A 26,088-nucleotide genomic window follows, 5' to 3' on the forward strand; every position below is an offset into this window, starting at 1 on the left:
ACTTCTATAAATAAGTACTTTATGTGAAATGGCATTAAATATGTACACTTTACAACTTACTTACTTGTATACTGTATTCTGTATGGACTGTGATGCCAGAACTATTTTACGATGATAGCCTTGACCAACGATAGACTGTACAATTCCCTTTTTGCTTGGAAGACCTTTAGTTTCTTGTTCAGAAGTCTAAAAAATACAAATAATTTCAAATAAATGTAAGGCAATTATACGATTTATAAAAAATGATCAAATACTTTTCACAATTATTCTAAATTTAAATAACTTAAAGATCTGTTCTTAGGATCTGTCAATGAGGATGCTTTCTTTTTCTTTTTTTTCTTTTTAATGGTGGTGCTGGGGATTGAACCCAGGGCCTTGTGCTTGACAGGCAAGCACTCTACCAACTGAGCTATATCCCCAGCCCCAATGAGGATGCTTTTGATGTTAAAGGAAATGTGCCTGGTATTAGAGAAAAAGAGTCCAATCGGATGAAAACCTGTGATATGTACTGTACTTTTAATATGAGATTTGAGGCAATTCAACAGAAAAAAGCCATTCAAGAATGACTTAAAATATTTACTTAGCATGGTGTGTTTAGAACATTCTACACCTCAGCAGCATGCTGCATGTTATGAGTACTTTGACATCAGAGTAAAGAAACGTAAGTAAAAAATGCAGAGAAAAGGAAAAGGGAAGCAGTTCCACTTCCTAAAACAGATATCTTCCTTTTTAAATGGAAATATTAAATTGTTAACAACATATGAATCATAAGAGGCTATATACATGAAAGTTTACACGGGCACAATTCTTGCCTTCTAGGAAATTAAAATTCCTAAAACACAAAATCAGTAAACGTTTAAATTGAAAATAGTAAAGGTTACTTACATACATATATAGTATTTTAGCATATTTTACCAAGATATTATTTCACCAGAGGACTTTGAGAATGCCAATTATATTTATATTCTCTCTTCACTCTAGTCTCTAACTTACCTTCAAAGGAAATCCCAACCAGTCGTCATATAAAATTGCCCAAATTCTCATTCATAGAAACAAACTGGAACCAATCAATAGGAACTTGCAGAACTAAACTCTGCCCTGCAGTCTTTTCTCTAAACAAATGTTTTATTGTTCCTTAGTAGTATTACAATAAATTTATATAGCTGTACTTTCATTTTTTTTTAATTTTTATTTTTATGGTAGTGGGGATTGAACTCAAGGGGACATTCTCAACCCTGCACCCTTTTAATTTTGAGACAAATTTTTAAAAATTGAGGTTGGCCTCAAACTTGTGATCCTCCTGTCTCAGCCTCCTGTAACCCTCCTAGGATTACAGGCATGTACACTGCACCTGGCTCCATACGTGACTTTTTTAATAAAATGGCTCCACTCTGAATTAATTTTGTGTATAGGTGGTGGTTAAGCAATATTAATGAAAAGAAAAAGTGGGCATTCTAAATCATTACTAGACTCGCATTCCAAATTCTTTTCCCAGGGGTGGTGATACATTGACAATGACTCATCCATCCATACTCTTTACTGATGCCTAAAGTCACACAAACTGATTGGATGGCTGTATCTGAAGATGTAACTGGTGAAATCTGGCCTGTGATGGAATCAAACTAAAATCTCACGATAATAAACCGTATCTCCAATAACCAATCACCAGTATGACAGGTCAATTTTAATGTAAAAGGTTCACACACAATTATGACACTGGGTCAAGGTACTTTATTTTTTTGGTCCTGGAAATTGAACTTAGGGGCACTTAACCACTGAGCCACATCCCCCAAAAACCCTTTGTTTTTGTATTTTATTTAGAGACATCGTAGCACCTCACTAAATTGCTGAGGTTGGCTTTGAACTTCCAATCCTCCTGACTCAAACCACCCGAACCACTGGGATTACAGGCATGTGCCACTGCACCCAGCAATTTTTTTTTTTTTAAGATGTTGACCTTTATTTTATTCATTTATTTATACGTGGTGCTAAGATCGGAACCCAGTGCCTCCCTCATGCTGGGCAAATACTCTACCACTGAGCCACAATTCCAATCCTCAGCTATGTTTTTTGTCTAGAAGATTTTTCCTCATACTGCTCAGGTAAGCACAAACCCTGTCTTTGTCAAGAAGTCTGAAACAATAAATACCAAATAAAAAAAGGAAAAGTGAAACTAAAGGACGAATGATCTAACTGATAAGCGGATGAGGACATATAATGGGGGGTGGGAGGGGTTAGCATTAGGTTTAGGGTTAGGTTTAGGGTTAGGGATAAGGAGTGTGGTAAGAATGAAGGAAAGAAGGACTGTATAGAGGGAAAAGAGGGGTGAGAGGGGTGGGGGGGGAGGGAAAAAAAAATGAATCAAACATCATTGCCCTATGTAAATTTATGATTACACAAATGGTATGCCTTGACTCCATGTACAAATCGAGAAACAACATGTATCCCATTTGTATACAATAATAAAAAAAAATAAAAAATAAAAAATAAAAAAATAAAAAAATAAAAAAGGAAAAGTGACTTCCTTTTAACAATTAAGTTAGTTTAAATTTGTCAGGCATAGTTGCATACACCTGTAATACTAGTGACTTGGGAGGCTGCATAGTGAGGCCCTAGGCAACTTGGCAAGACCCTGTCTCAAAATAAAAAATCAAAAGGGCTGGGGAGTTGGCTCTAAGGGTAAGCACCCCTGGGTCCAATACTGGTTCCCCCCAAAAAAACAAACAAACAAAAACCTTTTTTTTTTTTGGCAGCGCTAGGAATTTGAACCCAGGGCCCTGTGCTTGCGAGGTAAGCACTCTACCAACTGAGCTATATCCCCAGTCCCAAAAATCTTGTTTAAATTTTTTCAGAAACTGATTTGCTCAGCATTCCTTTGTCCTGACTAAATAAAAACAAGTTTATGAAATTTTATTTGGAGTTTCTAATTTTCTTGTTGGGATTTTGTGCTGTGACTTTATTTAGTAGTGATTTGGGGATGATGTTTTTACCATCTTCAGGTTTCCTCAAATCTTTGGTAGGAAGAGGAAAAATCAGCCAAACACAGAAAATTATTTTATTTTTGTAGTGCTGGGGACTGAACCCAGAGCCTTATTACATGCCAGGCAAGTGCTCTACCACTGAGTTATATCCCCACACAAGAAAATTATTTAGGCCAAGTTTCCTGGTAGCAACAGGCACTGTTTGTGTTCTGGCATCCACCAAGTAATAGCAACCAAATATCACTTTTACCATTTTTTAAAAAATTAACAAATGGGCTGCAGTTGTGGCTCAGTGGTAGAGTGCATGCCCAGTATGTGTGAGGACCTGGGTTCAATCCTCAGCACCACATAAAAATAAAAAATAAAGGTCTTGTGTTCACCTACAACTAAAAAATATATATTAAAAAAAATTTAACAAATTTAGCAGGGTGCGGTGGCATACATCAGTAGTATCAGAGACTCAGGAGGTTGAGGTAGGAGGACAGCAAGTCCAAGTCTGTCCTCAGAAACTTAGCAAGACCCTGTCTCAAAATAAAAAATAAAAAGGAATGGGGATGCAGCTCTGTGGTAAAGTGCCCTTGGGTTCAATTTCTAGTATCCAAAACCACAAAAAAACAAAACATGTTTAGAACTGTCCAGAAGATGATGGAGGACAAAGTTCTATGGTGCCTGATGAAATCCAGAGAATAAATATAATCCTACAAATACTATTCATAAAAATAAGTAACTTTAAAAGAAAATATTAAACTTTACTATATTTCTCTAGTCTTAGAAAGAAATATCTCCCTAATTTTCAGAAGTGCACAAAGGGGTCTCAATATTTAGAATTCACGAATGGAATAAACAGAAAGGCAATTTCTGGAGATCCCCTTCTTTTTAAGAAGTATAAATTCTGACTAAAATTGTTGATCAGTTAATTTAAAAATCATCCAAGAGAATTGGAGAATATCATGCTAAGTAAAATAAGCCAAGCCCAAAAACCAAAGGTCGAATGTATTCCCTGATAAGTGGAGACTGATATATAATGGGGGGTGGGGGTCAGGAATTACAGAATAATGGGGAAACTTTAGAATATATAGAAGGAAATGAGAGGGAGGGGGATATGAAAAATGGTGGAATGAGACAGACATCATTACCCTATGTACACGTATGATTACATGAATGGTATGAATCTACATTATGTACAACCATAGAAACGAAATTATGTACCCCATTTGTGTACAATGAATCAAAATGCAGTCTGTAAAAAATTAAAAGCTAAATAAAAAAATAAAATAAAAAAATTATCCAAAAGCTGGGGTTGGTAGAGTGCTTACTAGCATGTGTGAGATACCGGGTTCAATTCTTAGTACCACATATAAATAAAGGTCCATCAAGAACTAAAAAAAAAAAAAAAAATTTTTTTTTTGCGGTGCTGGGGATTGAACCCAGGGCCAGTGCAAGGCAAGCACTTTACCAACTGAGCTATCTCCCCAGCCTGAAAAGAGAATACTTTTAGCAAAAAATAAAATAAAAATTATCCAATAAGAAAATTAAAAAAAATGCTTTTTAAAGCAACATACAATTAAATACATCATTAAAAATTTTCAAGGGCTTGGATTGTGGCTCGGGGTAGAATGCTTGTCTAGCATGTGTGAGGCACTGGGTTCAATTCTCATCCCTGCATATAAATAAATTAATAAAATAAAGGTCTGTCAAAAACTAAAAAAAAAAAAAAAAAAAAAAAACCTTTCAAAGATACCACTGGTCTCTTCCTCTTTTGGTATATTCAAATCATAAACTACTTGAATACTGTGTGTGGCAGGCAAACATATACTACTACTTCTCCTTCTTTTTTTTTTTTTTGGTGGTGCTGGGGATTGGACCTAGGGCATGCCAACTGAACCATATCCCCAGTCTAGCAAACATATTTCTTTAAACCCCTTAGTTCTTAATTCTTGTAGCTGTTTTAGCTGTTTCTCAGCAAGAAAGTGTTTGCTTAGCAGAAGAGCCTCCATATCCTGTATTCCCTATGGCAAGCTTGAAGACGTCACACCTTCCCAACCTTAACACACTCAGAGCATGTAAAGGGTGGGGGAGGGTAGGATTTGGGGGGATACAAACATCTGATTATTCTGATTCTGATATAACCTGTCCTTTCCCTACCTCCTACTAACTTTTCTCAACTTGAGATCTAAAAAGCATCCATCAACTTCCACGTGGAGATAATTACTATCATCATTTATTGAAATAGAAGTAAAATCCAAAGCAATGAAGGAAATGTGCAGTTTAATGTAGTTTGTTTTTGTGCATGGTACTAGGAATTGAATCTAGGGGTACTCTACCACTGAACCACATCTCTAGCTCTTTTTATTCTGAGACAGGTTCTTGCTAAATTGCCAAGGTTGGCCCTGAACTTGCAATCCTCCTGCCTCAGTCTTCCAACTTGCTGGGATTATAGACATGTGCCATCAGGAAGTTGTCTCCACACTCTATTATCAATCCTTCTCTAATCACCTGGTACCCACAAAACATCATCACATCACCAGATGGCATAGCCTCACCCTAGCAGCTAGCAGATCTCTATTCCAACAAATATGGCCTCTTCATGGGCTTCCACTCCTGAATGTTGCCAAACTTACCAAGAATCAGTGTTAACAAATGACTTTTAAAACAAAATTTCTCCCCAACTATTAAAAAGCAGTAGACTATCTTTACAAATTCAACAAAGGTTGAAGAGGAAATCAGGCTGGGCAAGGTGGTACATGCCTGTTATCCCATCTACTTGGGAGACAGGAGGATCACATGTTCAAGGATAGCCTCAGCAATTTAGTGAGACCCTGTCTCAAAACTTAAAAATAAAAAAGGCTGGGGATGTAGCTCAATGGTAGAGTGCCCCTGGGTCCATCCCCAGTATCAGGGGAAAATAAATACATAAATAAATACATTTATTTTTTAAATTTTTTGGAAATGAGGTCTTATATGTTCTGAAGTATTTTTTTGCTTTCCATGTAACAAGTGTTGAGGAAGAGAAATGGGGGTTCAAAATGGCACCCAACAGCACTCACCCCCTTATTGGCAGCAATGCAGCACTCAGCCAGCCGTAGCCAAAGGCGGGGATTTGCATGATAAACCTGAACAGCTTCAATCAGACACTCAAAGGCAGCAAGAGGCCTTCCAATGTGAAGAAGCTGAATTCCACAGTTATACAGCAACTCATACCTCTTGTTGGTTAGTAACGTACACATGGGTCTTCCTGAAAATTTTTTGCCTAGTTGTAAAAATTTGATGAGAATAAATCATTAAAGTAACAGTTACATTGAAAACATTTATTACACTAAGTACTTAAACACTACCATGTTTAATACAAATAACCTCTCACCAATGGGAGTTTCCATCCCCAACCCCATAAATATTCTCTAGACTCATCTCAGTTGTCTAAGCTGGCAGGGCCAGAGATATCTCCACTCATGTGCCAGCTTCTCAGGCAGTAATACTCCAGGAAGGCAAAGATAAGACACAGGAACCACTCTCACTCCTTTGAACTTTATGGCACCTTTCCACATTTTCAAAGCTTATAAGAAGATTCTATTTTTTTTTAGTTTTATTTTCTGCTTTGTTAATCTTTTTATTACATGAATCACTTATTCAATGAATCAAAGTCAGTAATAAAATAAGAGCAGTCTGGGCGTGGTGGCACCTGCCTGTAATTTCAATAATTTGGGAGGCTGAAGAAGAAGGATTCCAAATTCAAGGTCAGCCTCAGTAACTGAGTGAGACCATGTCTCAAAATAAAAAATAAAAGGACTGGGGATGTGGCTCAGTGGTAAAGTACCTCTGATTCAATCCCCAGTACTGAAAAATAAAAAAAAATAAGAGCACTTGTCGTTTAAAATACATTTTCCATCAATTAAATAGGTTTTTATTATTTTAAGAAGTAGGTAATGGTTTGATTTTAAGCATTTCAGATCAAGAACCCATATACTATGAATATTAAAGGATAAATGTCAGGAATTTGCTTAAAGCTGTCAGTTATTTCTAATGGTATTCCATGTGAAACTCCACAAAGAACCTGTAATAAAGTTAGTTTGGGACAGTCAAGAGAATTAATTTTAGTGGGGTGTGGTGTAGCACACCTGTAATCCCAGGAGGCTGAGGAAGGAAGATCCTAAATATGAGGGCAGCACGGGCAATTTAGACCCTATCTCAAAAATAAGATTAAAAAAAAAAAAAAAAAGGTGGGGGGCACTGGGGATGTAGCTCAATGCTTATGTGTTTGCCTAGCATGCATGAGGCAGTGGGTTCAATCTCCTGTGCTGCAAAAAAAAAAAAAAAAAACAACAACAAAAAAAACCCACTTAATTTTGAGTACACAAATATAGTTTATATTACCATGCAGAATTACAGATTTTATATTCCATGAAAAACTGAAGGTAGCTTAGGTTTTTTCTTTCTTTTTGTGGTACTAGGGATAGAACCCAGGAACAGTCTACTGCTACTAAGCTACATCCTCAATGCCCCCACCCTCATGCTGCTTTTTTATTTTTATTTTATTTACTTATTTATTTATTTTTGTGGTATTGGGGATCGAACTCAGGGCCTTGTGCTTGCAAGGCAAGCACTCTACCAGCTGAGCTATCTCCCCAGCCCTGCTTTTTTATTTTTAGACAAGGTCTCACTAAGTTGCCAAGGCTGTCTTGAATTTGTGATCCTCCTGCCTCAGCCTCCTCAACAGCTGTGTCACTGGGCTCAGTTTGTAACAAATTTTTTTAATTACTCCAAACACCGTGTTATTCAAAGTATAAGTATCTAATAAAAAGTCCCAGAGCCAAATTTGTTGGGCAGGATCAGTGTTACCTGTATGTGGGTCCACATAGCACATAACATATTTTGACCAGATGCTAGCTCTTTAAATCAGTAGTAAGATACAAAATGCCCACCAGTGCCGGGCTTACCTGGATCAGTGCTACCTGCACTGAGCTGTGCACAGACATTGTCATTCTCCTGAAGAGCCTTCTTAAAGTAGAAAATTCCCAAATTGTGCTTGCTCATGGCAAAATGGATGCAACCAAGATTATTCCAGAACATGCATCTCAAGCATTCACCTGAGAAAAATACAAATAAATCTGTCTACAGAACATATTTTACTCTTGATGTCCCTCATGAAAGAAGCAGGCTCACAGAGTATAAGTTAATTCTGTAATTCTATATTTGAAACTTAGGAAATACTTGAAAAGAAATTAAACTCCTTTTCTTTTTTTAGTACTAGGGATTGAACCCAGAAGTGCTTTACCACTGAGTTACATCCCTGGCTCATTTTAATTTTTATTTTGAGATAGGTTCTCCCTAAGTTGCTTAAGGCCTGGCTAAATTGCTATGGCTGACTTTGAACCTACAATCCTCCTGCCTTAGCCTTCCAAGTCGCTTAGGATTACAGGCGTACACCACTGTGCCCAGCTTCCACTATTATTTTAATTCACATCTCTTTAAATAAACATGACTGTGACTGACCATCTTCTCATATGTTTGGTGGGCGTTTGTATTTCTTCACCTGTATATTACCTCATCTTGTCTTTTACCTGGTTAAAAATTTAGTTACAGATGTTTTTCCCATCACTTACCAGCTGACTTGCATGTTATAGAAACCTTCTGTCACATCTGTTTCAAATATTCCTGTCCACTTCTATTTGTCATGTTTTGTGACTGGTTCAATATGTATTGTTTGTTTTTAATCATAAAAGTTAAGCATTTTTATGTGATTAAAATCTCTAACAATATTTTCTAAACTCTATAATTCTTGTATGATATTGAATCAAGCACTCTCCACCACAAAATTAAACTATTCATCAAAGTTTTCTTCTCCTGTTTTTTATTTTTATATTTTAATTCTTTGTCTCAGTGAAGAATTACTTTGGTGTAATGAAAGTGATCCAAGTTTTAGTTTCCTTTTTCTAAATGGCTCCCCAAACATTCCAAGATAATTTGCTGAATAGTTCTTATCTTTTTTCTTAATCATACACCTGATCAGAATGACAAATTCATAATCAGGACATTTATTAGTTAACACTAAAAATTAAAGGTTGTCTTCTGGTACAGTTTTAAATTAAGAAACAACTATGTACATATATATTTTACACACACACACGCACATTTTTTTTTGGCGGGGGATATTAGAGATTGAACCCAGGAACAACCACTGAGTCACATCACCAGCCCTATTTATATTTTATTTAGAGACAGGGTCTCGCTAAGTTGCTTAGAGCCTCACTAAGTTGCTGAAGCTGGTTTTGAACTTGAGCTCCTCCTGCCTCAAGCCTCCTGAGCCTCTGGGATTACAGGTGTATGACTCCTCGCCTGGCAAGAAATAACAATATTTTAAAAAAGGAAAGGAAGCCAGGTGCAGTGATGCACACCTTAATCCCAGTGGCTTGGCTCAGGAGGCTGAGACAGGAGGATCTCATGTTCAAGGCCAGCCTCAGCAATTTAGGGAGGTCCCAAAAAACTCTGTGAGACCCTGTCTCAAAATATAACATAAAAAAGGGCTTGTTATGATTACACAAATGATATGCCTTTACGCCATGTACAAACAGAGAAACAACATGTATCCCATTTGTTTACAATTAAAAAAAAAAAAAAAAAAAAAAAAAAAAAAGGCTTGGGATGTGGCTCAGAGGTTAAACATCCCGGTTCATTCCCAGTACCAAAAAGAAAAAAAGAAAAGAACAGAGAAGGAGGGGGGCAGGGAGAGGAAGGAGAGACTTAGCTTAGTGGTAGAATATATACTTATTAGCGGGTCTTGAGGTCTGATCCCCAGAATTAAAAAAAAAAAAAAGGAAAGAAAAACTAGGCTTAGAAAAAGTAGGAAACATTCTAAAATTCTTCAAAAGAAGATTGCTTCTGGATAAGTAGCACTGTATACAATTTAAGAAAAACTTTTCCAAATATTCTCTAACAAACATGCTTTATCACTAGCAAAAAAAAGTTTGTATGTAGGAAGCAAATTAGAGATTTCAAAATAAACACTGATCAAAAACATCAGTACACAAAATACAAGTGTAACTATACAAATATCAACCCCCCAAAAATCACCATGACTGGGTTGGGGTTGTGGCTCAGTGGTAAAGCACTTGCCTAGCACGTGTGAGGCACTGGATTAAATACTTAGCATCACATTAAAAAATAACTAAATAAAATAAAGTTAAAAACAGTGTTAAAAAAAAAAAAAAAAAAAAAAACCATGACTGTTGACTAGTCAACTACATACCCTGATCCGGATTCCACTTCCCTCTCCCTCCCCTCCCCCTACCCTCCCTCTGTCCCTCCCTCCCTCCTTCCCTCTCACCTCTCCTTTCTCACAGAGGATTAAACCCAGAGTTGCTCTATCACTGAGCTACATTCCCAGCACTTTTTATTTTTCATTTTGAGGCGGGGTCTTGTTAAAGTATCCAGGCTGGCTTTTAATTTGTGATCCTACTGCCTTGCCTCCCCAGGAGTTAGAATTATGGGTGTGTTCCACCATGCCTGGCTCCCATACATTATTTCTAAGCCACTATTAAAAATGAAATGAAAGAGCAAGTGAAGTTAAAGAAAAGAAATGAGTCTTCTTCTAAAGCAGAAGCAAGCCATAAACTAAAATTCCTGCAGCAGAAATATTAAAACATTTTCATTTGTAAAACTGGCAAAAATCACTCTCAAGAGCATCCCAAGGGAAAACAAAACAAACAAAAAGCAACAGGGGATTTAAGAGCCAGGAAAAAATAAAATTTCACAATTGTATTTTACCTGTTTTCATGAATCCTGGATGCTCAGCAATGTTTGAACTATTTAATAGTTTCACAGCTTTCCGATAATTGCCCCGTAAGTACTCGAAATTGCTTTTAAGAAACAGAGAGGGCGCAGACTGTAAAAAAAAAAAAAAAGTTATTCAAAGTTAGTTTTCAATACCTAATGCAAGATCATAAGATCATGATTATATTGCATAGGTAGGTGTTCTAGACTATATATGAATCAGTTAAGTCATGGTCACAAAAAAGTATTTTTTTTCTTTTTCCAGTACTGGGGACTGAATATATGGCATGCTGCGCAAGTACTCTACACTGAGCTGCATCCAGAGACCCACAAAACTGTATATAACTAATTAGAACAACAACAACAACAAAATGTATTTAGTCTCTAAATTTTTCACTGCTTTCTCAATCTAAGTAATTCAAACCTGTCAGATAGCAAGCACTTTGTAAAAAGGATGATTAAGGGGGTTGGGGTTGTAGCTCAGGGGTAGAGCACTTGCCTAGCCTGTGTGAGGCCCTGGGTTTGAGCCTCAGACCACATAAAAATAAATAAAATAAAGGTATTGTGTCCATTTACAACTAAAAAAAAAAAAGGATGGTGAAGGCTCTACCTAAAAATGTAAAAAGGATGATTAAGGGTGTACCTAAACAAATTAGTACAACATGTGTATGCATTAGAATTCAGTCTGTAGGGCTGATGATATATAGCTCAGGGGTAGAGTGCCTAGCTGGCTTGAGGCCCTGAGTCCAATTCCCATTACTGGGGGAAAAAGAAAAAAAAAGGAATTCAGTCTATAGTTAGGCATGGTAGTACATACCTACCATCCCAGCTAGTGAGGCAGGAGGATTCCAGTTCAAGGCCAGCAGGGGCAATTTAGTGAGATCTTGTCTCAAAATAAAAAATAAAAAGGAAAGACTAAGGATGTGGCTCAGTGGTCAAATGTTTGCCTGACATGCATGAGGCCCTGGGATCTCTAGCACACCAAAATAAATAATTAAAAGGGTTGGGTATGCAGCTTAATGATAGAGCACCCATGGATTCAATCCCGTGTCACAAAGGTGTGGGGAGAGAGAATAAAGGCTATAAAGTATCAACTGTCTGTTTCCTTTCTTTTCTTTTTTTTTGCGGTACCAGGGATCAAACCCAGGGCCTCAAGCACTCCACCAACTGAGCTATCTCCCCAGCCCTCAACTGTCTGTTTTCATCCACTATACTACTAATTGTAAACCAATTTACGTTTTTGTTTTAATTTTTTTAGAGACAGGGTCTCACTGTTTTGCCTAGGCTGACCTTGAACTTGTAGGTGCTCCTTAAAGCACCACCACCACTGGCTTAACTGGAAGCCAAAGACAGCACAAACTAGCTCTTCCATTTTAATGCTTATGAAGGGTTTAGTTATTTTCCTCATTTCTTAGGATACACTTTTTGAATAAATACTTTTACAAATTGGGAAAAAAAGAAAAGTCCTTCTATACATAGAAGAATTTTCCAACAGAAAGCCTTGTTTGTAAACACTAAAATTCTGCTATTCCACCCAAAATAGCCAAAGCAATCCTGGGCAGGAAGAGCGATACAGGAGGTATTACAATACCAGACCTTAAACTCTACTCTAGAACAATAGTTACAAAAAACGGCATGGTATTGGCATCAAAATAAGACAGGTAGATCAATGGTACAGGACAGAAGACACAGATGTACCCAAGTAAGTACAGTTACCTCATACTAGACAAAGATGCCAAAAACGTACAATGGAGAAAACAGCCTGTTCAACAAATAGTGCTGGCAAAACTGGAAATTCGTATGTGGTAAATTGAAATTAAGCCCCTATCTCTCACCCTATACAAAACTCAACTCAAAATGGATCAAAGATCTAGGAATCAGACCTGAGATCCTTCACCAAATAGAAGAAAAAGTAGGCCCAAATCTCCATCACATTGGCTTAGGATCAGACTTCCTTAACAAGACCCCCACAGACTTCCTTAACAAGACCCCCAGAGCACAAGAAATAAAAACAAGAATAAGTAAATGGGATAGATTCAAACTAAAAAGTTTTTTCTCAGCAAAGGAAACAGTCAATAATATGAAAAGAGAGACTACAGAGTGGGAGAAAATCTTTTCCACACATACTTCAGACAGAGCACTAATCTCCAAAATTGGTAAAGAACTTAAAAAACTTTATACTGAAAATACAAAGAACCCAATTAATAAATGGGCTAAGGAACTAGGCAGACACTTCACAGAAGATATACAGGTGATCGACAAATATATGAAAAAGTGCTCATCATCTCAAGTAATTAGAAAAATGCAAATTAAAATCACCCTAAGATTTCATCTAACTCCAATTAGAATGGCTATTATCGAGGGGTGGGGGAGAAGGGAAAAAAATGGCAGAATGAATCAAACAACATTACCCTATGTAAATTTATGATTACACAAATGGTATGCCTTTACGCCATGTACAGGCAGAGAAACAACATGTATCCCATTTGTTTACAATAAAAAAAAAAAGTGATCTAGGACACTTATCAATAACAACATTGAACACTTAAAAAAAAAAAAGAATGGCTATTATCAAGAACACAAGCAATAATAAGCGTTGGCATGGATGCTGGTGGAGTTGCAAATTGGTGTAGCCACTCTGGAAAGCAGTATGGAGATTCCTCAAAAAACCTGGAATGGACCCACCATTTGATCCGGCTATCCCACTCCTTGGTTTATACCTAAAGACTTAAAATCAGCATATTACAGTGATGCAGGCCACATCAATGTTCATAGCTGCTCAATTCACAATAGCTAGATTGTGGAACTAACCTAGATACCCTTCAGTTGACAAATGGATAAAGAAATGGTGGAATATATACATATACAAAGGAATATTACTCAGCCATAAAGAAGAATAAAATTATGGCATTTGCTGGTAAATGGGTAGAGTTGGAGAATATCATGCTAAGTGAGATAGGCCAAGTCCAAAAAACCAAAGGCTGAATGTTTTCTCTGATAAGTGGATGATGATACATAATGAAGGGGAGTGGTTGGGTGGCAGGGAAGAGAAGAATGAAGGAACTTTGGATGGTGTAGAGGAAAACAGGGGGGAGGGGTGGGGGAAGGAAAGATAGTAGACTGAGACAGACAGTATTACTCTATGTACATGTATGATTACACGAATGGTGTGAATCTACATTGTGTACAACCACAGAAATGAAAAGTTATACCCCATTTGTGTACAATAAATCAAAATGCAGTGTGTAAAAATGAAAATTAAAAAAAAAAAAAAGTTGTGTTATTCCAAAGATCATATTTTGGATTGCATGTCACCTTTAACCTTTAAGACTCCTCATGGTGGCAGGTCCCCTAAATAGTACTTCTTTGGAGCCCAAAGGCACGCAAAGATTTGAACACTATAGTAACCTCCATCTAGGAGGCCATCTGTAATCCTTACCATCATTTATTCACTTAGCTTAGAAATAGGTTTCCCTTCTAAATCCTACTTTTTCCTCTGCTCTGCTTCCTGTACACCCCAGAGTTCTGGTCACTAAGGAAACAAGGTTTTTCTTTTTTTTTTTTCATTCTGCAAATTGATGTTAATTATTTTCAAAGCTCAGGCTTATGTACAAAACATATGAGCATTAATAAAATAAAAAACAGACCTAAAATGGCCTGGCTGCTGTGATCAGCAGGCCCCATGTGGCAGTGGCCCTCCTGGGACTGTGTGGCTAGTGCACTCCTGGTGACCTGCCAGTAGCCTCAGCCTGGCACTGTGTGGCACATCTCCTGCCATTAGGCACCGCAGCAGCCTGCGACTCTTTTGTCATCCACCTGGATTTATAATTGCTCTGGCAGAGTTTGGAGCAGAGTCCCTGGTCCTGTCACAGAGGTATAGAGTTGCCAGGAGTGAAAACAAGGGTTTTCAAAACTTATTCTAGGTGGCAAGACTTCTTCCTAACATTTTCCCCAATTCAGGTATGACTACTGTACTGCATTCCAATCATTTATTTTCATTTGTCTCTTGACTATGCAGTAGTTTTATATGTACATACACACACACACACACACACATATATATATATACACACACACATACATATATATATATATTTAGTTGTAGGTGGACACAATACCTTTATTTTTATGTGGTGCTTAGGACTGAACCCAGGGCCTCACACGTGCTAGGCGAGTGTGCTACCACTGAGCTACAGCTCTAGCCCTGTCTCCTGACTATGACTATAGCTTTCTTTATGGCAGGCTTATGCCTTTTATTAAAAAGCAAAAATAAAATACAAAGAAAGTTTGATAATGGCTGGCTAGCTAGCTATTTAGAACTTTCCCTCTTAGCCTTCAATTGTTCTATAACAGTTGTCCTCACAGTATATACCAGAGTCTATCCCAGGGGCTAATCTGGATCCTGCTTGAAATTTCAAACTGTATCTCCTCAGGATTTCATAGGTCTAAGTTCTGACAATTCTGTTTCTTTCCTACACCATCTTAAAAAATATTTATTAATAAAGTAATATGGTGAGGAGAGACGAAAGGAGTAACTATATCTCAAATATTCTAGTATAAGTCGAAAATTTAAGGTATCATCAAGTGAAAACTCTTTTGGAAGGGACAGGTTTTCATTATAACTTGACTGTGAAATCTTTAATAAAGGTTTTGAGTATAACACTAAAAATTCTAGCTGGGTGCAGTGGTGCATGCCAGAAATCCCAGTGGCTTGGGAGGCTAAGGCAGGAGTTCAAAGCCAGTCTTAGCAATTTAGCAAGGCTCTAAGCAACTTAACAAGACCCTGTCTCAAAATAAAATATAAAAAGGGCTGGGGATGTGGCTCAGTGGTTAAGTGCCCCTGGGTTCAATCCCTGGTACCACAAAAACAAAACAAAACAAAAAAACCCAATAACAAAAACCACAAACATAAATGCCTAATATTAGCAAAATGTTTAAGTAAATTGTGATAAACCAGTAATTGAATATCAGGCAGCTATTTTAAATGGAGATTTTGAAGGCTACACACAAAGGGAAAATGCTTGTTGTAATTCTTGTTTTTAGTAGAGCTGGGGATTAAACCAGGAGTCTTGCACATGCAAGACAAGTGCTCTGCTACTGTTACACCCTCTGCCCATGGTTTCTTTCTTTTTTGTGTGTGTGGTACTGGGGATTGAACCCGGTGAAGCTCTGTCACTGAGCTCCATCTCCAGCCCCTTTTTAATTTTTTTTTTGAGGTGCTAGGAATTGAACCCAGGGCCTTGTGCTTAACAGGCAAGCACTCTTATGAACTGAGCTATATCTACAGCACCCTTTTTATTTTTTGAGAGAGGGTCTCACTAAGTTTCTGAGGCTGGTCTTGAATTTGCAATCCTCTTGTCTTACTCAGCCTCCTGAGTTGCTGGGATTATAGGCGTGCACCACCACGCCTGGCTCAAGTTGCTGTAATTTTAAGTGAAAAATATATTAAACTATGGAGACAGTATGATTGTTACTGCCCAACTCTATAGTATCAAGGTTTATATCTAATAGTATACATAATAGACTAAGATAAATTATTGATTTGGTGCAAGTTTGAACTAAGGTCCTTATACATGCTAAGTATGTCCTCTACCACTGAGCTACAAACCCAGTCCAAAATAAATTATTTAAAACTGATAATTATTCATAGACTAAATAATAATGCCACAAATGGAAAAGAGTCCAGAAAAAACTTACATTTCCAGCTGTGTTCATGACTGATTTGATTTCCCTTTTGCATGCCTTCAAGGACTTCATCTGGATATAAGCTCTTACTTTATACTGTCAAAGGAAAAATGATAGTATTGAAGAAGTAAGAATAATTTACACATGCTAAAGTTTTACTTTCTACTTAAGGAAATTAAACTCAACCTGGTTTTTTTTGTTTGTTTGTTTTTTGTTTTTGCGGTGCTGGGGATTGAACCCAGGGCCTTATGCTTGCAAGGCAAGCACTCTACCGACTAAGTTATCTCCCCAGCCTTAAACTCAACCTGTTTACAACAGTCATACCAGTTACTTGCAAAGACAAGTTTAAATTTTTCTTAAATATTCTATTTTGATTGTACTCTTGGAATATATTCCAAAACACTAAAAATGATAAAATTTACTTGAGTTCCAAGTAAAAATCTTATGAATTCGTATCTGCACAATTAACAGTGATTTTTAAAATCCCACAAATTAATTTTATCATCTAGTATATTCCCAGGTTATTTATCTCAAATTTTTGTAGAATAATTTAAATTATATTATACTATTATCTAGAGTAAAATGTATTTGGAAGAAAAAATGTACTTCTAAACTAACTTTTCAAAGCCAAATAAATATATGTGCATTGAATTATACACTGCTTTAATGATTTTTCACACAGTTTCATTATTCATAACAAGTAAATAAAGATAATGTATAGCCATCCTTTAAAATTTACCCTACCTGATGTATCTTTGATTTTGCGGCTTCTATCAGAGCTCCACTTTCAGCTTTATGATTAGATCCATCTTTGTTGGTACTATTACCAGTCTGCAGGATGATGAAACAAAGTTAATCAAAATCATACATTTTTGGTAATAACTGACTTCCAAGTGAGTTAATATAAGTATGTAGAAAGTATTTTAAAAATGCAGCCAAGTGCATTGGCTCATGCCTGTAATCCTAGCAACTCAGGAGGCTGAAGCAGGAAGATCACAAGTTTGAGACCAGCCTCAGTAACTTATTGAAACCCTGTCTCAAAATAAAAAGGCTAGGGGTATAGCTCAGTGGTAGAGTACGCAGTACCACCGCCCCCTACAAAAAGAAAAAAAAAAAAAAAAAGGCAAAATCCCAGGTCCCACTCCCAAAGATTCAAGTTCAGTAGTCTGAAATGCGTGACAAAAAACTACTTAGGAGAAGTTCACAGTTGAGCATAATTATGAACTTGTTTTAAAAAGCATGGGTAGGGGCTGGGGTTGTGGCTCAGTGACAGAGTGCTTGCCTAGCATGTGTGAGGCACTGCGTTCAGTTCTCAGCACCACATATAAATAAATAAAGGTCCATCAACAACTAAAAAAATATTAAAAATAAATAAAAAGCATGGGTAGTATCAGTGGTGCATGCCCAGTGACTGAGGCAGTGAGAAAGAATTGCAAATTTGAGGTCAGCAACTTAATGAGAATTTCGAAATAAAAAAAGGTTGTGGATGTAGCACAGTGGTAAAGTGCCTGAGTACCCCTGAGTTAAATCCCCAATACCCTGTCAAAGCATGGGTTTAATCAGACTATTTTTCTAAAGTCCAGATCACGTCACTGCCTTCTTGAAACCTCTGCTATAGACACTGCCAACATCAAATCTTAGCTTATCCTAGAAAACTGCTCAAATTTCTTCAGGCTATGACCCATTCTTATGGTCAATCTCTTCTCTTGCTGCTCTTCATTACATTTCTCAGAGGCTACTCAATTTATTACCAGAAATTTCTGTAGCACACCAAATACACTTATTGTTTTGTTTTCTCTGCCAGGACTGTTATCTCACTTTACCCTTCCTGTTTCATTTGTGAGACCACTCAATGTCCAAATCAAACAAACGAACTCCTGTGAAACATTCCCTAATCTCTTTCCTCCCTGTCCATGAATTGATGTTACTCCATCTACATCTCCCCACTCAAGATCCTCAAAAGCAAGAACTGTAGTTGTCATCATTGTCACTCTAGTACCTAGAAGAACATGCAAGCATCTGCTGAACTAAATTATATTTCAGCAAACAGAAGTACTGAGTATAAAAATAAAATATTTTGAATACACAATGCTTAGGAATAACATTAAGATTACTCAACTGAAACTCCTTACATACACACATTTGGGAAGTTGAAAAAAAAAGCAAAACATGCTAGATGCTTATTTTTAAACCTTAAGAACTGGTTCAGGCAGAACGGTACTGACCATCTGTTTTCTTACCCTTTTTTTTTTTTTTAAGGGGTAGGTATGGAAGATAAAAAGAGTTAACCCTTCATAACCAACTACACAAGCAAAAGGAACACAAGCCCAGGATGCTTTTCTTTCTTTTTGTTTTTGTGCTCAACCACTAAGCTATATCTCTAGCCCTTTGTATTTTTTGTTTTGTTTTGAGACAGGGTCTAAATTGCTGAGGCTGGCCTTGGAATTGTGATCCTCCTGTCTTAACCTCCAGAGTTGCTGGGATTACAGGCATGTGCAACCAGGCCTGGCAGGATCTACTTTTTTCTTTTTCCATATATATATATATTTATATATATATATATTTATAGATATAGATATATATATCTATAGATATATCTATATATATTTGATACCAAGGATTGAATCCATATATATATATGGAATCCATATTGACTATATTGAATATATATATATATATATATATATATTTGATACCAAGGATTGAACCCAGGGGCACTTAAACACTGGGCCACACCCGCAGCCCACTTTTTATTAATTTAGAGACAACTTTCACTGAGTTGCTTAGGGCCTAGCTAAATTGCTGAGGTTGGCTTTGAACTCTTGATCCTCCTGCCTCAGCCTCCTGAGTGGCTGGGACTACAGGTATGTACCACTATACCCAGCATTTTTTAAAAAATATCTTTTTAGTTGTCAATGGACATTTATTTTTATTTATTTATATGTGGTGCTGAGAATTGAACCTGGTGCCTCACGCATGCTAGGCAAGTGCTCTACCACTGAGCTATAACACCAGTCCCATTCTTCCATATTTTTTGTTGATGTATTATGGCTGTACATAAAGGTGGGATTGTTACATATTCATACATGCATACAGTACAGTTTGGCAAATATCATTCCCCAGTATTCCCCCTTTTCCTCCCCTCTGCACTCTCCCTAGAGCCTTTTCTCTACTGATCTCCCTTTGTTTCTCCCCCCATGAAGTCTCTTAGCAGAAAATGGAAAAGCTTAATTGTCATAAATGTATGCTCTTTGTGAAGAACTTAAATGATGAAATTTTCTCTAATGATAGCTACACTGTTTATTTAGATTATGGATATTTTTGTTTGTTTTTGAGGTGGGATCTGGCTATGTCGCTCAGGCTGACTCCTGGTCTCAAGTTCCACCACTCAGCATCTCAAGTAGTTGACACCACTGGTACACTTCACAATGCCCAAGTTCAGATTATGGATTAATTCATTGTCTCAATTCCTTTTGTTTGTGGTACTAGGGATTGAACCCACATGAGAAACATGCTCACTCCTTTTTGATTTCTTCTAAGACTGGATCTTGCTAAGTTCCCAAGTTGGTCTCAAACCTGTGATTCTCTTGCCTCAGTCTCCTGAGTGGTTGGGATTATAGGCATGTGCCACTTGCCCAGTTAATGCTCAATGTACACCCTTAGTTAGTAGAGAAATACAAATCAAAACTATAAGAAGACACCACTTTGAACCCACTAAGATGGCTAATTTTTTTTTAAAGAGACATTAAGTGTTGGCAAGAATATGGAAAAATTATAATTTTCATGAATATAACACAGTGCAGACACTTTGGAAAGTCTAGCAGTTTTTCCTAAGGCTAAATATAGAGTCACTGTATGACCCAGTGATTCCACCTTTAAATATATACCTCAAAGAACTGAAAATATATGCCCACACAAAAATCTGTATATGAATGTTCACAGTGGCATTATTTATAACAGCATAATAAGTGAAAGAACTCAGTCATGAAAGGCCACATATTATATGGTAATGTCTAGGCCTGGGAAAATTCACAGAGACAGGAAATAGATTAGTGGCTGCCAAGCTGTGAGGAGGGAAAAATGGAGAGTGACTGCTAATGAATATAGGCTTTCTTTTTAAGGCGATGAAAATGTTCGGAAATTAGTGATAATAAAAGACCAAACTTTAAATTAGTAGTTCACTGGGTTTGGACAATGGGAACCTTAAAAAAAAAAAAAGAAAAAGAAAAAAGAAAAAAAAAAAGGCATTTATGTGAATTACATCTCAATAAAGCTGTTAGTTAATATTTCATAACCACAAATATTAATCATACTTTAGTCTGATTATCTCAGAACACTCACCTCATTCTTCCCATTTTTGTTATTGTTACCCTGTGAAATCATTTTTTCTAGGACGGCAAGAAGATGCAAAGCTTTCTCAGCCTGGTAAGTTAAAATATACAGGTCTACAAGCAAAAAACACACTGCTTGGGCAAATTTTTCTTCTGGTGGGGAAAAAAACAAACAGGAAAAGTCAAGTTGAAATTCAAAGAGAAGCACACATCTCAGACCACCCTCCAAAACAGGATACAAAGCTCTAAAGAGTAAAAACCTAAATCTTTACTCAAATGAATGCACATCACCTATAGTCATGAATGAAAGCAATTTGTTATGCCAACAATGCCATCCTATCAGGCATCTTAAGTCTTCTCGCTTCAAGGATTCAGTGACTGCACCTTCTATGGTAAAGTATTCACTGAACAACACAGCATATGCAATGAAGAATATTACTTCAGGTGAGAAGAGATGTGAATTTCAGTACCTGCTCTGCTAGTTATTTAACTTTTTAAGACCTCAGCTGGCTGGCCCATAAAATGGGAGAATACCTGCATGAAAGCGAGGATCTCTTGAAGTTCCTTTTTTACTATTTTGGTACTAGGCAATGAATGCAGTCACTGAGCTACATTCCCAGCCCTTTTTAAAAGTTTTTGGGTTAGAGTTTCACCAAGTTGCTGAGGCTGGCCTTGACTTTGTGATCCTCCTGTCTCACCCTCCTGAATTGATGGCATTACTGGTATGCGCCACTGCTACCCAGTTTTCAAGTTCCTTTTAACTTAAAAGTTCTATGACTTATGAAATAGATTTCTTTTCTTGGTCAGAGATGGAAAAAAGAAAGAACTGCCTACTGAAGCAAAGGATGCAAGGTGTGAACTGCAGTATAGTAGAAAACAGACTGCCAAGAGGAAAATAAAAAGACAGATCTTCAAAGAAGGACAAAAGAGAGGAAAGATTACTTGGTGTAACACAAAACTATTTTCTTTTCCTTTCCAAAAAGAAAAGGAAAATAATAAAAGAAATGTAAAGTCTAAAAGGTAACTTCCATAAGCAAGAGCAGAAGAGTTCAAAAGTGGAATCCATTTTCAAGAGTAGAATCCATTTAAAATATGAAATCAACATCTCCGAGGGTTTCTCAACACATCTGACGTAAGACCTTACCAAGGTTACAATGCTTTACTGTTCTGCTCCTGACTAGTACTCCCTGCACCACTTTCTTGTGAAACTAGTGTCCCTGGCTACTTCTCTTTATTTTCTACCAGTTCTCCTAACCCAAGCTGCAGTCAGAATGGCCTCTCTGTTGCCCTCTTGCCAAACATCATCACTCAATTATTCTGGCTAGAATACTTTCCCTCTCAAGAATCACATGACTCACTTTTCTTTACTCAGATCTCTTTTCAAATACTGACTTATTCCACAAACTGTCTGATTACCTTACCTAAAATTAACATCCCCAATCTCTAAACTCTTACCCAATTTTAGCTTTACTTTACACAGTATTCAACTACCTCACAATACAGACATATATATTGTATTGCTTTTTCTATCATTACAAATTATGCCTAATGAGGGTAAAGACTTTTCTAATTTTGTTCATTGCAATATCCCCTGATCCCAGAATGCTGTCTTGCCCACTGCATTGGGCCATGTGCTCAATGACTATACTGTATAACAAATCTGAATAGGTCCAGGGTGTGGTGGCGCACACTTGCAATCACAGCAAGGAGGCTGAGGTAGGAGGATTGTAAGTTCAAGGCTAGCCTCAGTAACTTAGCAAAACCCTGTCTCAAAATAAAAAATAAAAAGGGCTGGAGATTTAGCTCAGTGGTATAATACCCCTGGTTTCAATCTCCAGTCTCAGCAAAATAAATAAATAAATAAACAGAATTGGTGTAATTCCAATTTTGACATTCTGGAAAAGGTGAAACTATAGAGATGATAGATGGTAAAAAAGATAAGCAATAGTACGGAGATGGGGGATGAATGAGCAGAATACACAGAACTTTTAGAACAGTGAAAACATGCTGTGTAACACTATAATGGATACATTTATCCAAGTCCACAGAATGTATAGCACTAGGAGTGAACCCTAAGGTAAACTAAGGACTTTGTCTGATCATGATGTGTCTACCTACATTCATCAATTGTAACATATTTATTGGTACATTTACCAATGAGAGACACTGGCAGTGGAGGAGGATACAGATGGGTGGGAGAAGGCATGTGAGAAATCTTTGTACTTTCCTCTCAATTTTGCTATGAACCTAAAACTGCTCTAAATTTTTTATTTTTTGGTACTGGGGATTGAACCCAGGGGCACTTAACCACTGAGTCACACCCCCAGCCCTTTTTCATATTTTATTTAGAGACAGGGTCTCACAGAGTTGCTTAGTGCCTCAATAAATTGCCAAGGCTAACTTTGAATGCATGATTCTCTTGCCTCAACCTGCCAAGTTGCTGGGATTGGCAAATGCCACCATGCCCAGCTTTTAAAAAAATTTTTAATTTAAAATGGAACTGAAGTAGTGAAATTATAACAATTGTAAAAATTATGACAATTTTATATAATTTATAACAGAAAAATTTTTTTGTTTGTTTTTTGTGGTGCTGGGGATGTGAACCCAGGGCTTTGTGCTTGCGAGGCAAACACTCTACTAACCGAGCCATATCCCCAGCCCCAATAGAAAAAATTATAAAAATTTTCAAAAAAGAAGATGGATTTGCGTACTACTGATTGCTGTATTCTCTTCAGTCACAGTATAGATTAACAGAATTTTGTGAACTGTTTCAGAAATTGGACAAAGCACAAATAACAGTAGCTTTATAGAAAAGCACAAGTAAAAAAGAAAAGAAAAGAAAAGAAAAGCACAAGTGAGCCATAACTTTGACTACTAGTTACATATAAGAAACTGGTTGCTAGTTACACGATCCTTCCTACTCAACCTCCTTTCCTGCCTGTTCAGTCACCAAGCCGTCAGGATAGGGGGAAAGAAGAGAAGTCCCTCAAAATGGCCTTCTGGAGTCACAGTAAGCAGCTGCTCAACCAGTTGTCAGCAAAAGGAGACCCCACAGCTCCTCTCAAGGCACCACAAGAGTGCCTTCACACCCTACCACTTGTCCTGTGATATCCACATCAGAAATCAGGTGTTCAAAATTAGGAATTTCCATTTATATTATGAATTTAAAAGAAAGGAACTCTGGAGAAAAAAAGGCAATGTAAATCACAAATGAAATCAGACTGCTTATGAGCTGGAAATCAACAGCCTCTCTAATAATGACCCCCTGTGTCCAGCTTTCCCTATGCTGCTTATTAGATCCTGTTTTCCTTTGCTGTGACCTTTCTTACAATTCTAACTTGAGGTCAAAAGTGGTAGCTAGTCAAGATAACAGAAAAGATCACTTATTTCTATACTATCTATGATTACCTACAAAAATGTAAGCAACAGACAAAAATGAATTACTATGCTCTCCTCTAACATTCCAAATACTCCTTTAAATTAAGCATGAAGGTAAAAAAGGATCCAGTTCACCAAGGTCATGTTTAAACAGCAAAGTCAGTCAGTCTTTCCAACATTTTCCAATACTATTTGTAAGTTATATTTAAAAGCTGGCTAGAAAGGGGTGCTAAAAAACAACCCCAGAATAATTTAAATGTCATTTTTAAAAATCTATTCTAACTATTAAGAAAAATGGACAGTTTTTCTTTAAATAATGACATGTGATTCTCTGGTTTAGGTTATCTAGGTAAAAATACCAGAGAATTTTACAAGTATGAGAACAGAAGGAAATTTGACTTGACAGATAACATACCAAAAGGTTCTATGAACTGATAAAGCTTTTCACCAACTGATATTGCTTCTGTATACTGCCGCAGGTGATAAAGAATGACTGCTTGATTATAGTACAGCATGCTGTTTTCAACATCATCTAATCCATCCATTTCTTCAACAGCTGAGTGGACCTATAAAACAACCAATGGAAAACGTGTTCTAACAACAGTAAGGAATAGAGAGCAATAGTGAAAGAATTTATATGAGTAAACAGGAACACAGAGTTGGGTACAGTGGGGCATGCCTATAATCGCAGCTATTCAGTAGGTTGAGCTGGAGGATGGCCAAGTTTAAGACCAGCCTGGGCAACGTAGTAAGATCCTGTCTCAAAAAATAAAAAGGGCTGGGAATATAGCTCAATGTTATGCACCCCTAGGTTCCATTTCCAGTAGGGCAAAAACAAAACAAAACAACAAAAAACAGGAAGACAGGTCAATATTTCTTTTTCTCTTACGGTGCCAGAGTTTGAACCCAGGACCTCACACATGCTAGGTAAGTGCCCTACCACTGAGTCACATCCCCAGCCCTTAATGACATTTCTTACTTGAATTTTCTACTATCAACAATACCTCTGATATTTAATTACCCTCATATCTACAAATTATTTACTCATCTGTTTCAAACAGAGTAAAATTCTGTTCTGTCAATCATTTTGATGAGAACTTATCAAGTATCCAGGACAGGGCAAGGCAGTTTGCTTCCTTGGCATTGAAGATATCTTCCCTTTATTAACAGCCAACATGACTTCTGAGTGGGATTCCCACTTTCTAGCCTCATGAGTTGTAAAAGGATACATAGGGAATGGGCAAAACTCAAAATGACCTTTCCAATAACAACAGTATACAGTGTGCATAATTTGATTCCATTTTCTAAAAACATAAAATTTAAACATTAAAAAAACAATAGCTAACCTCTTATGTGTCAGGCTTGGCACACTAAAATCTTTTAGGGATAAGAATACAGCTCAGTGGTAGACTGCTTATTTATCTAGCATGTACGATGGCCTGGGTATGATGCCCAGCACCAAAAGAAAACAAACGAACAAACAAACAAACAAAAAAAAAAACAAGAAAAAAATAGTTTTTATAGCTTAATCCTTGCTAGAACTCCAGAACATAGATATCATAATTTCCATTTTTTAAATAAGGAAATGAGCACAGTAGTCTTATCTTGTCTAACACCATATGGTTAGGAAGTATATTTTCAGGTTTTATTACCATAATGAAAAAACAATAGATTTTTAAAAAGTAACAGACTAAAAAGTATATACCATCACACGATGGTTAGAAGAGTTTGTGTGTGTGTGTGTGTGTGTTTATACTGGAGATAGAACCCAAGGCGCCTCGTGCATGCCAGGCAATTTCTCTACCACTGAGCTACAACCCCAGATCTTTCTGAGATAGGATCTCTCTAAATTGCGCAGACTAGCTTCAAATTTGGAGATCCTCCTCAGTCTTAGCCTCCAGAGGAGCTGGGATTACAGGAATGTGCTGTTACCGTGCCTCACTAAG

At 37.0% G+C, this 26,088-nt stretch overlaps 1 protein-coding gene and 1 non-coding gene across 12 annotated transcripts in view; both read right to left on the bottom strand.

Annotated features, from left to right (window-relative positions):
* Cnot10 (CCR4-NOT transcription complex subunit 10) overlaps positions 1 to 26,088 on the bottom strand; it is a 66,573-nt gene that overhangs the window by 29,107 nt on the left and 11,378 nt on the right. For all 11 annotated transcript variants that reach the window (XM_047532225.1, XM_047532224.1, XM_047532227.1 and 8 more), the window contains 8 exons: positions 24,558 to 24,708; positions 20,775 to 20,917; positions 17,178 to 17,264; positions 16,446 to 16,529; positions 10,743 to 10,860; positions 7,916 to 8,065; positions 6,029 to 6,231; positions 65 to 186 (listed from right to left, as the gene is read on the bottom strand). In XM_047532225.1, coding sequence (XP_047388181.1) covers positions 65 to 186; positions 6,029 to 6,231; positions 7,916 to 8,065; positions 10,743 to 10,860; positions 16,446 to 16,529; positions 17,178 to 17,264; positions 20,775 to 20,917; positions 24,558 to 24,708 — 1,058 coding nt within the window. The remainder of the gene's footprint in view (positions 1 to 64; positions 187 to 6,028; positions 6,232 to 7,915; positions 8,066 to 10,742; positions 10,861 to 16,445; positions 16,530 to 17,177; positions 17,265 to 20,774; positions 20,918 to 24,557; positions 24,709 to 26,088) is intronic.
* On the bottom strand, positions 347 to 419 carry Trnad-guc (transfer RNA aspartic acid (anticodon GUC)). Its single transcript has one exon. It is a non-coding gene; the product is annotated as a tRNA-Asp (tRNA).

Source organism: Sciurus carolinensis, chromosome 17, assembly GCF_902686445.1.
Source record: "Sciurus carolinensis chromosome 17, mSciCar1.2, whole genome shotgun sequence".
Taxonomy (NCBI): Eukaryota; Metazoa; Chordata; class Mammalia; order Rodentia; family Sciuridae; genus Sciurus; species Sciurus carolinensis.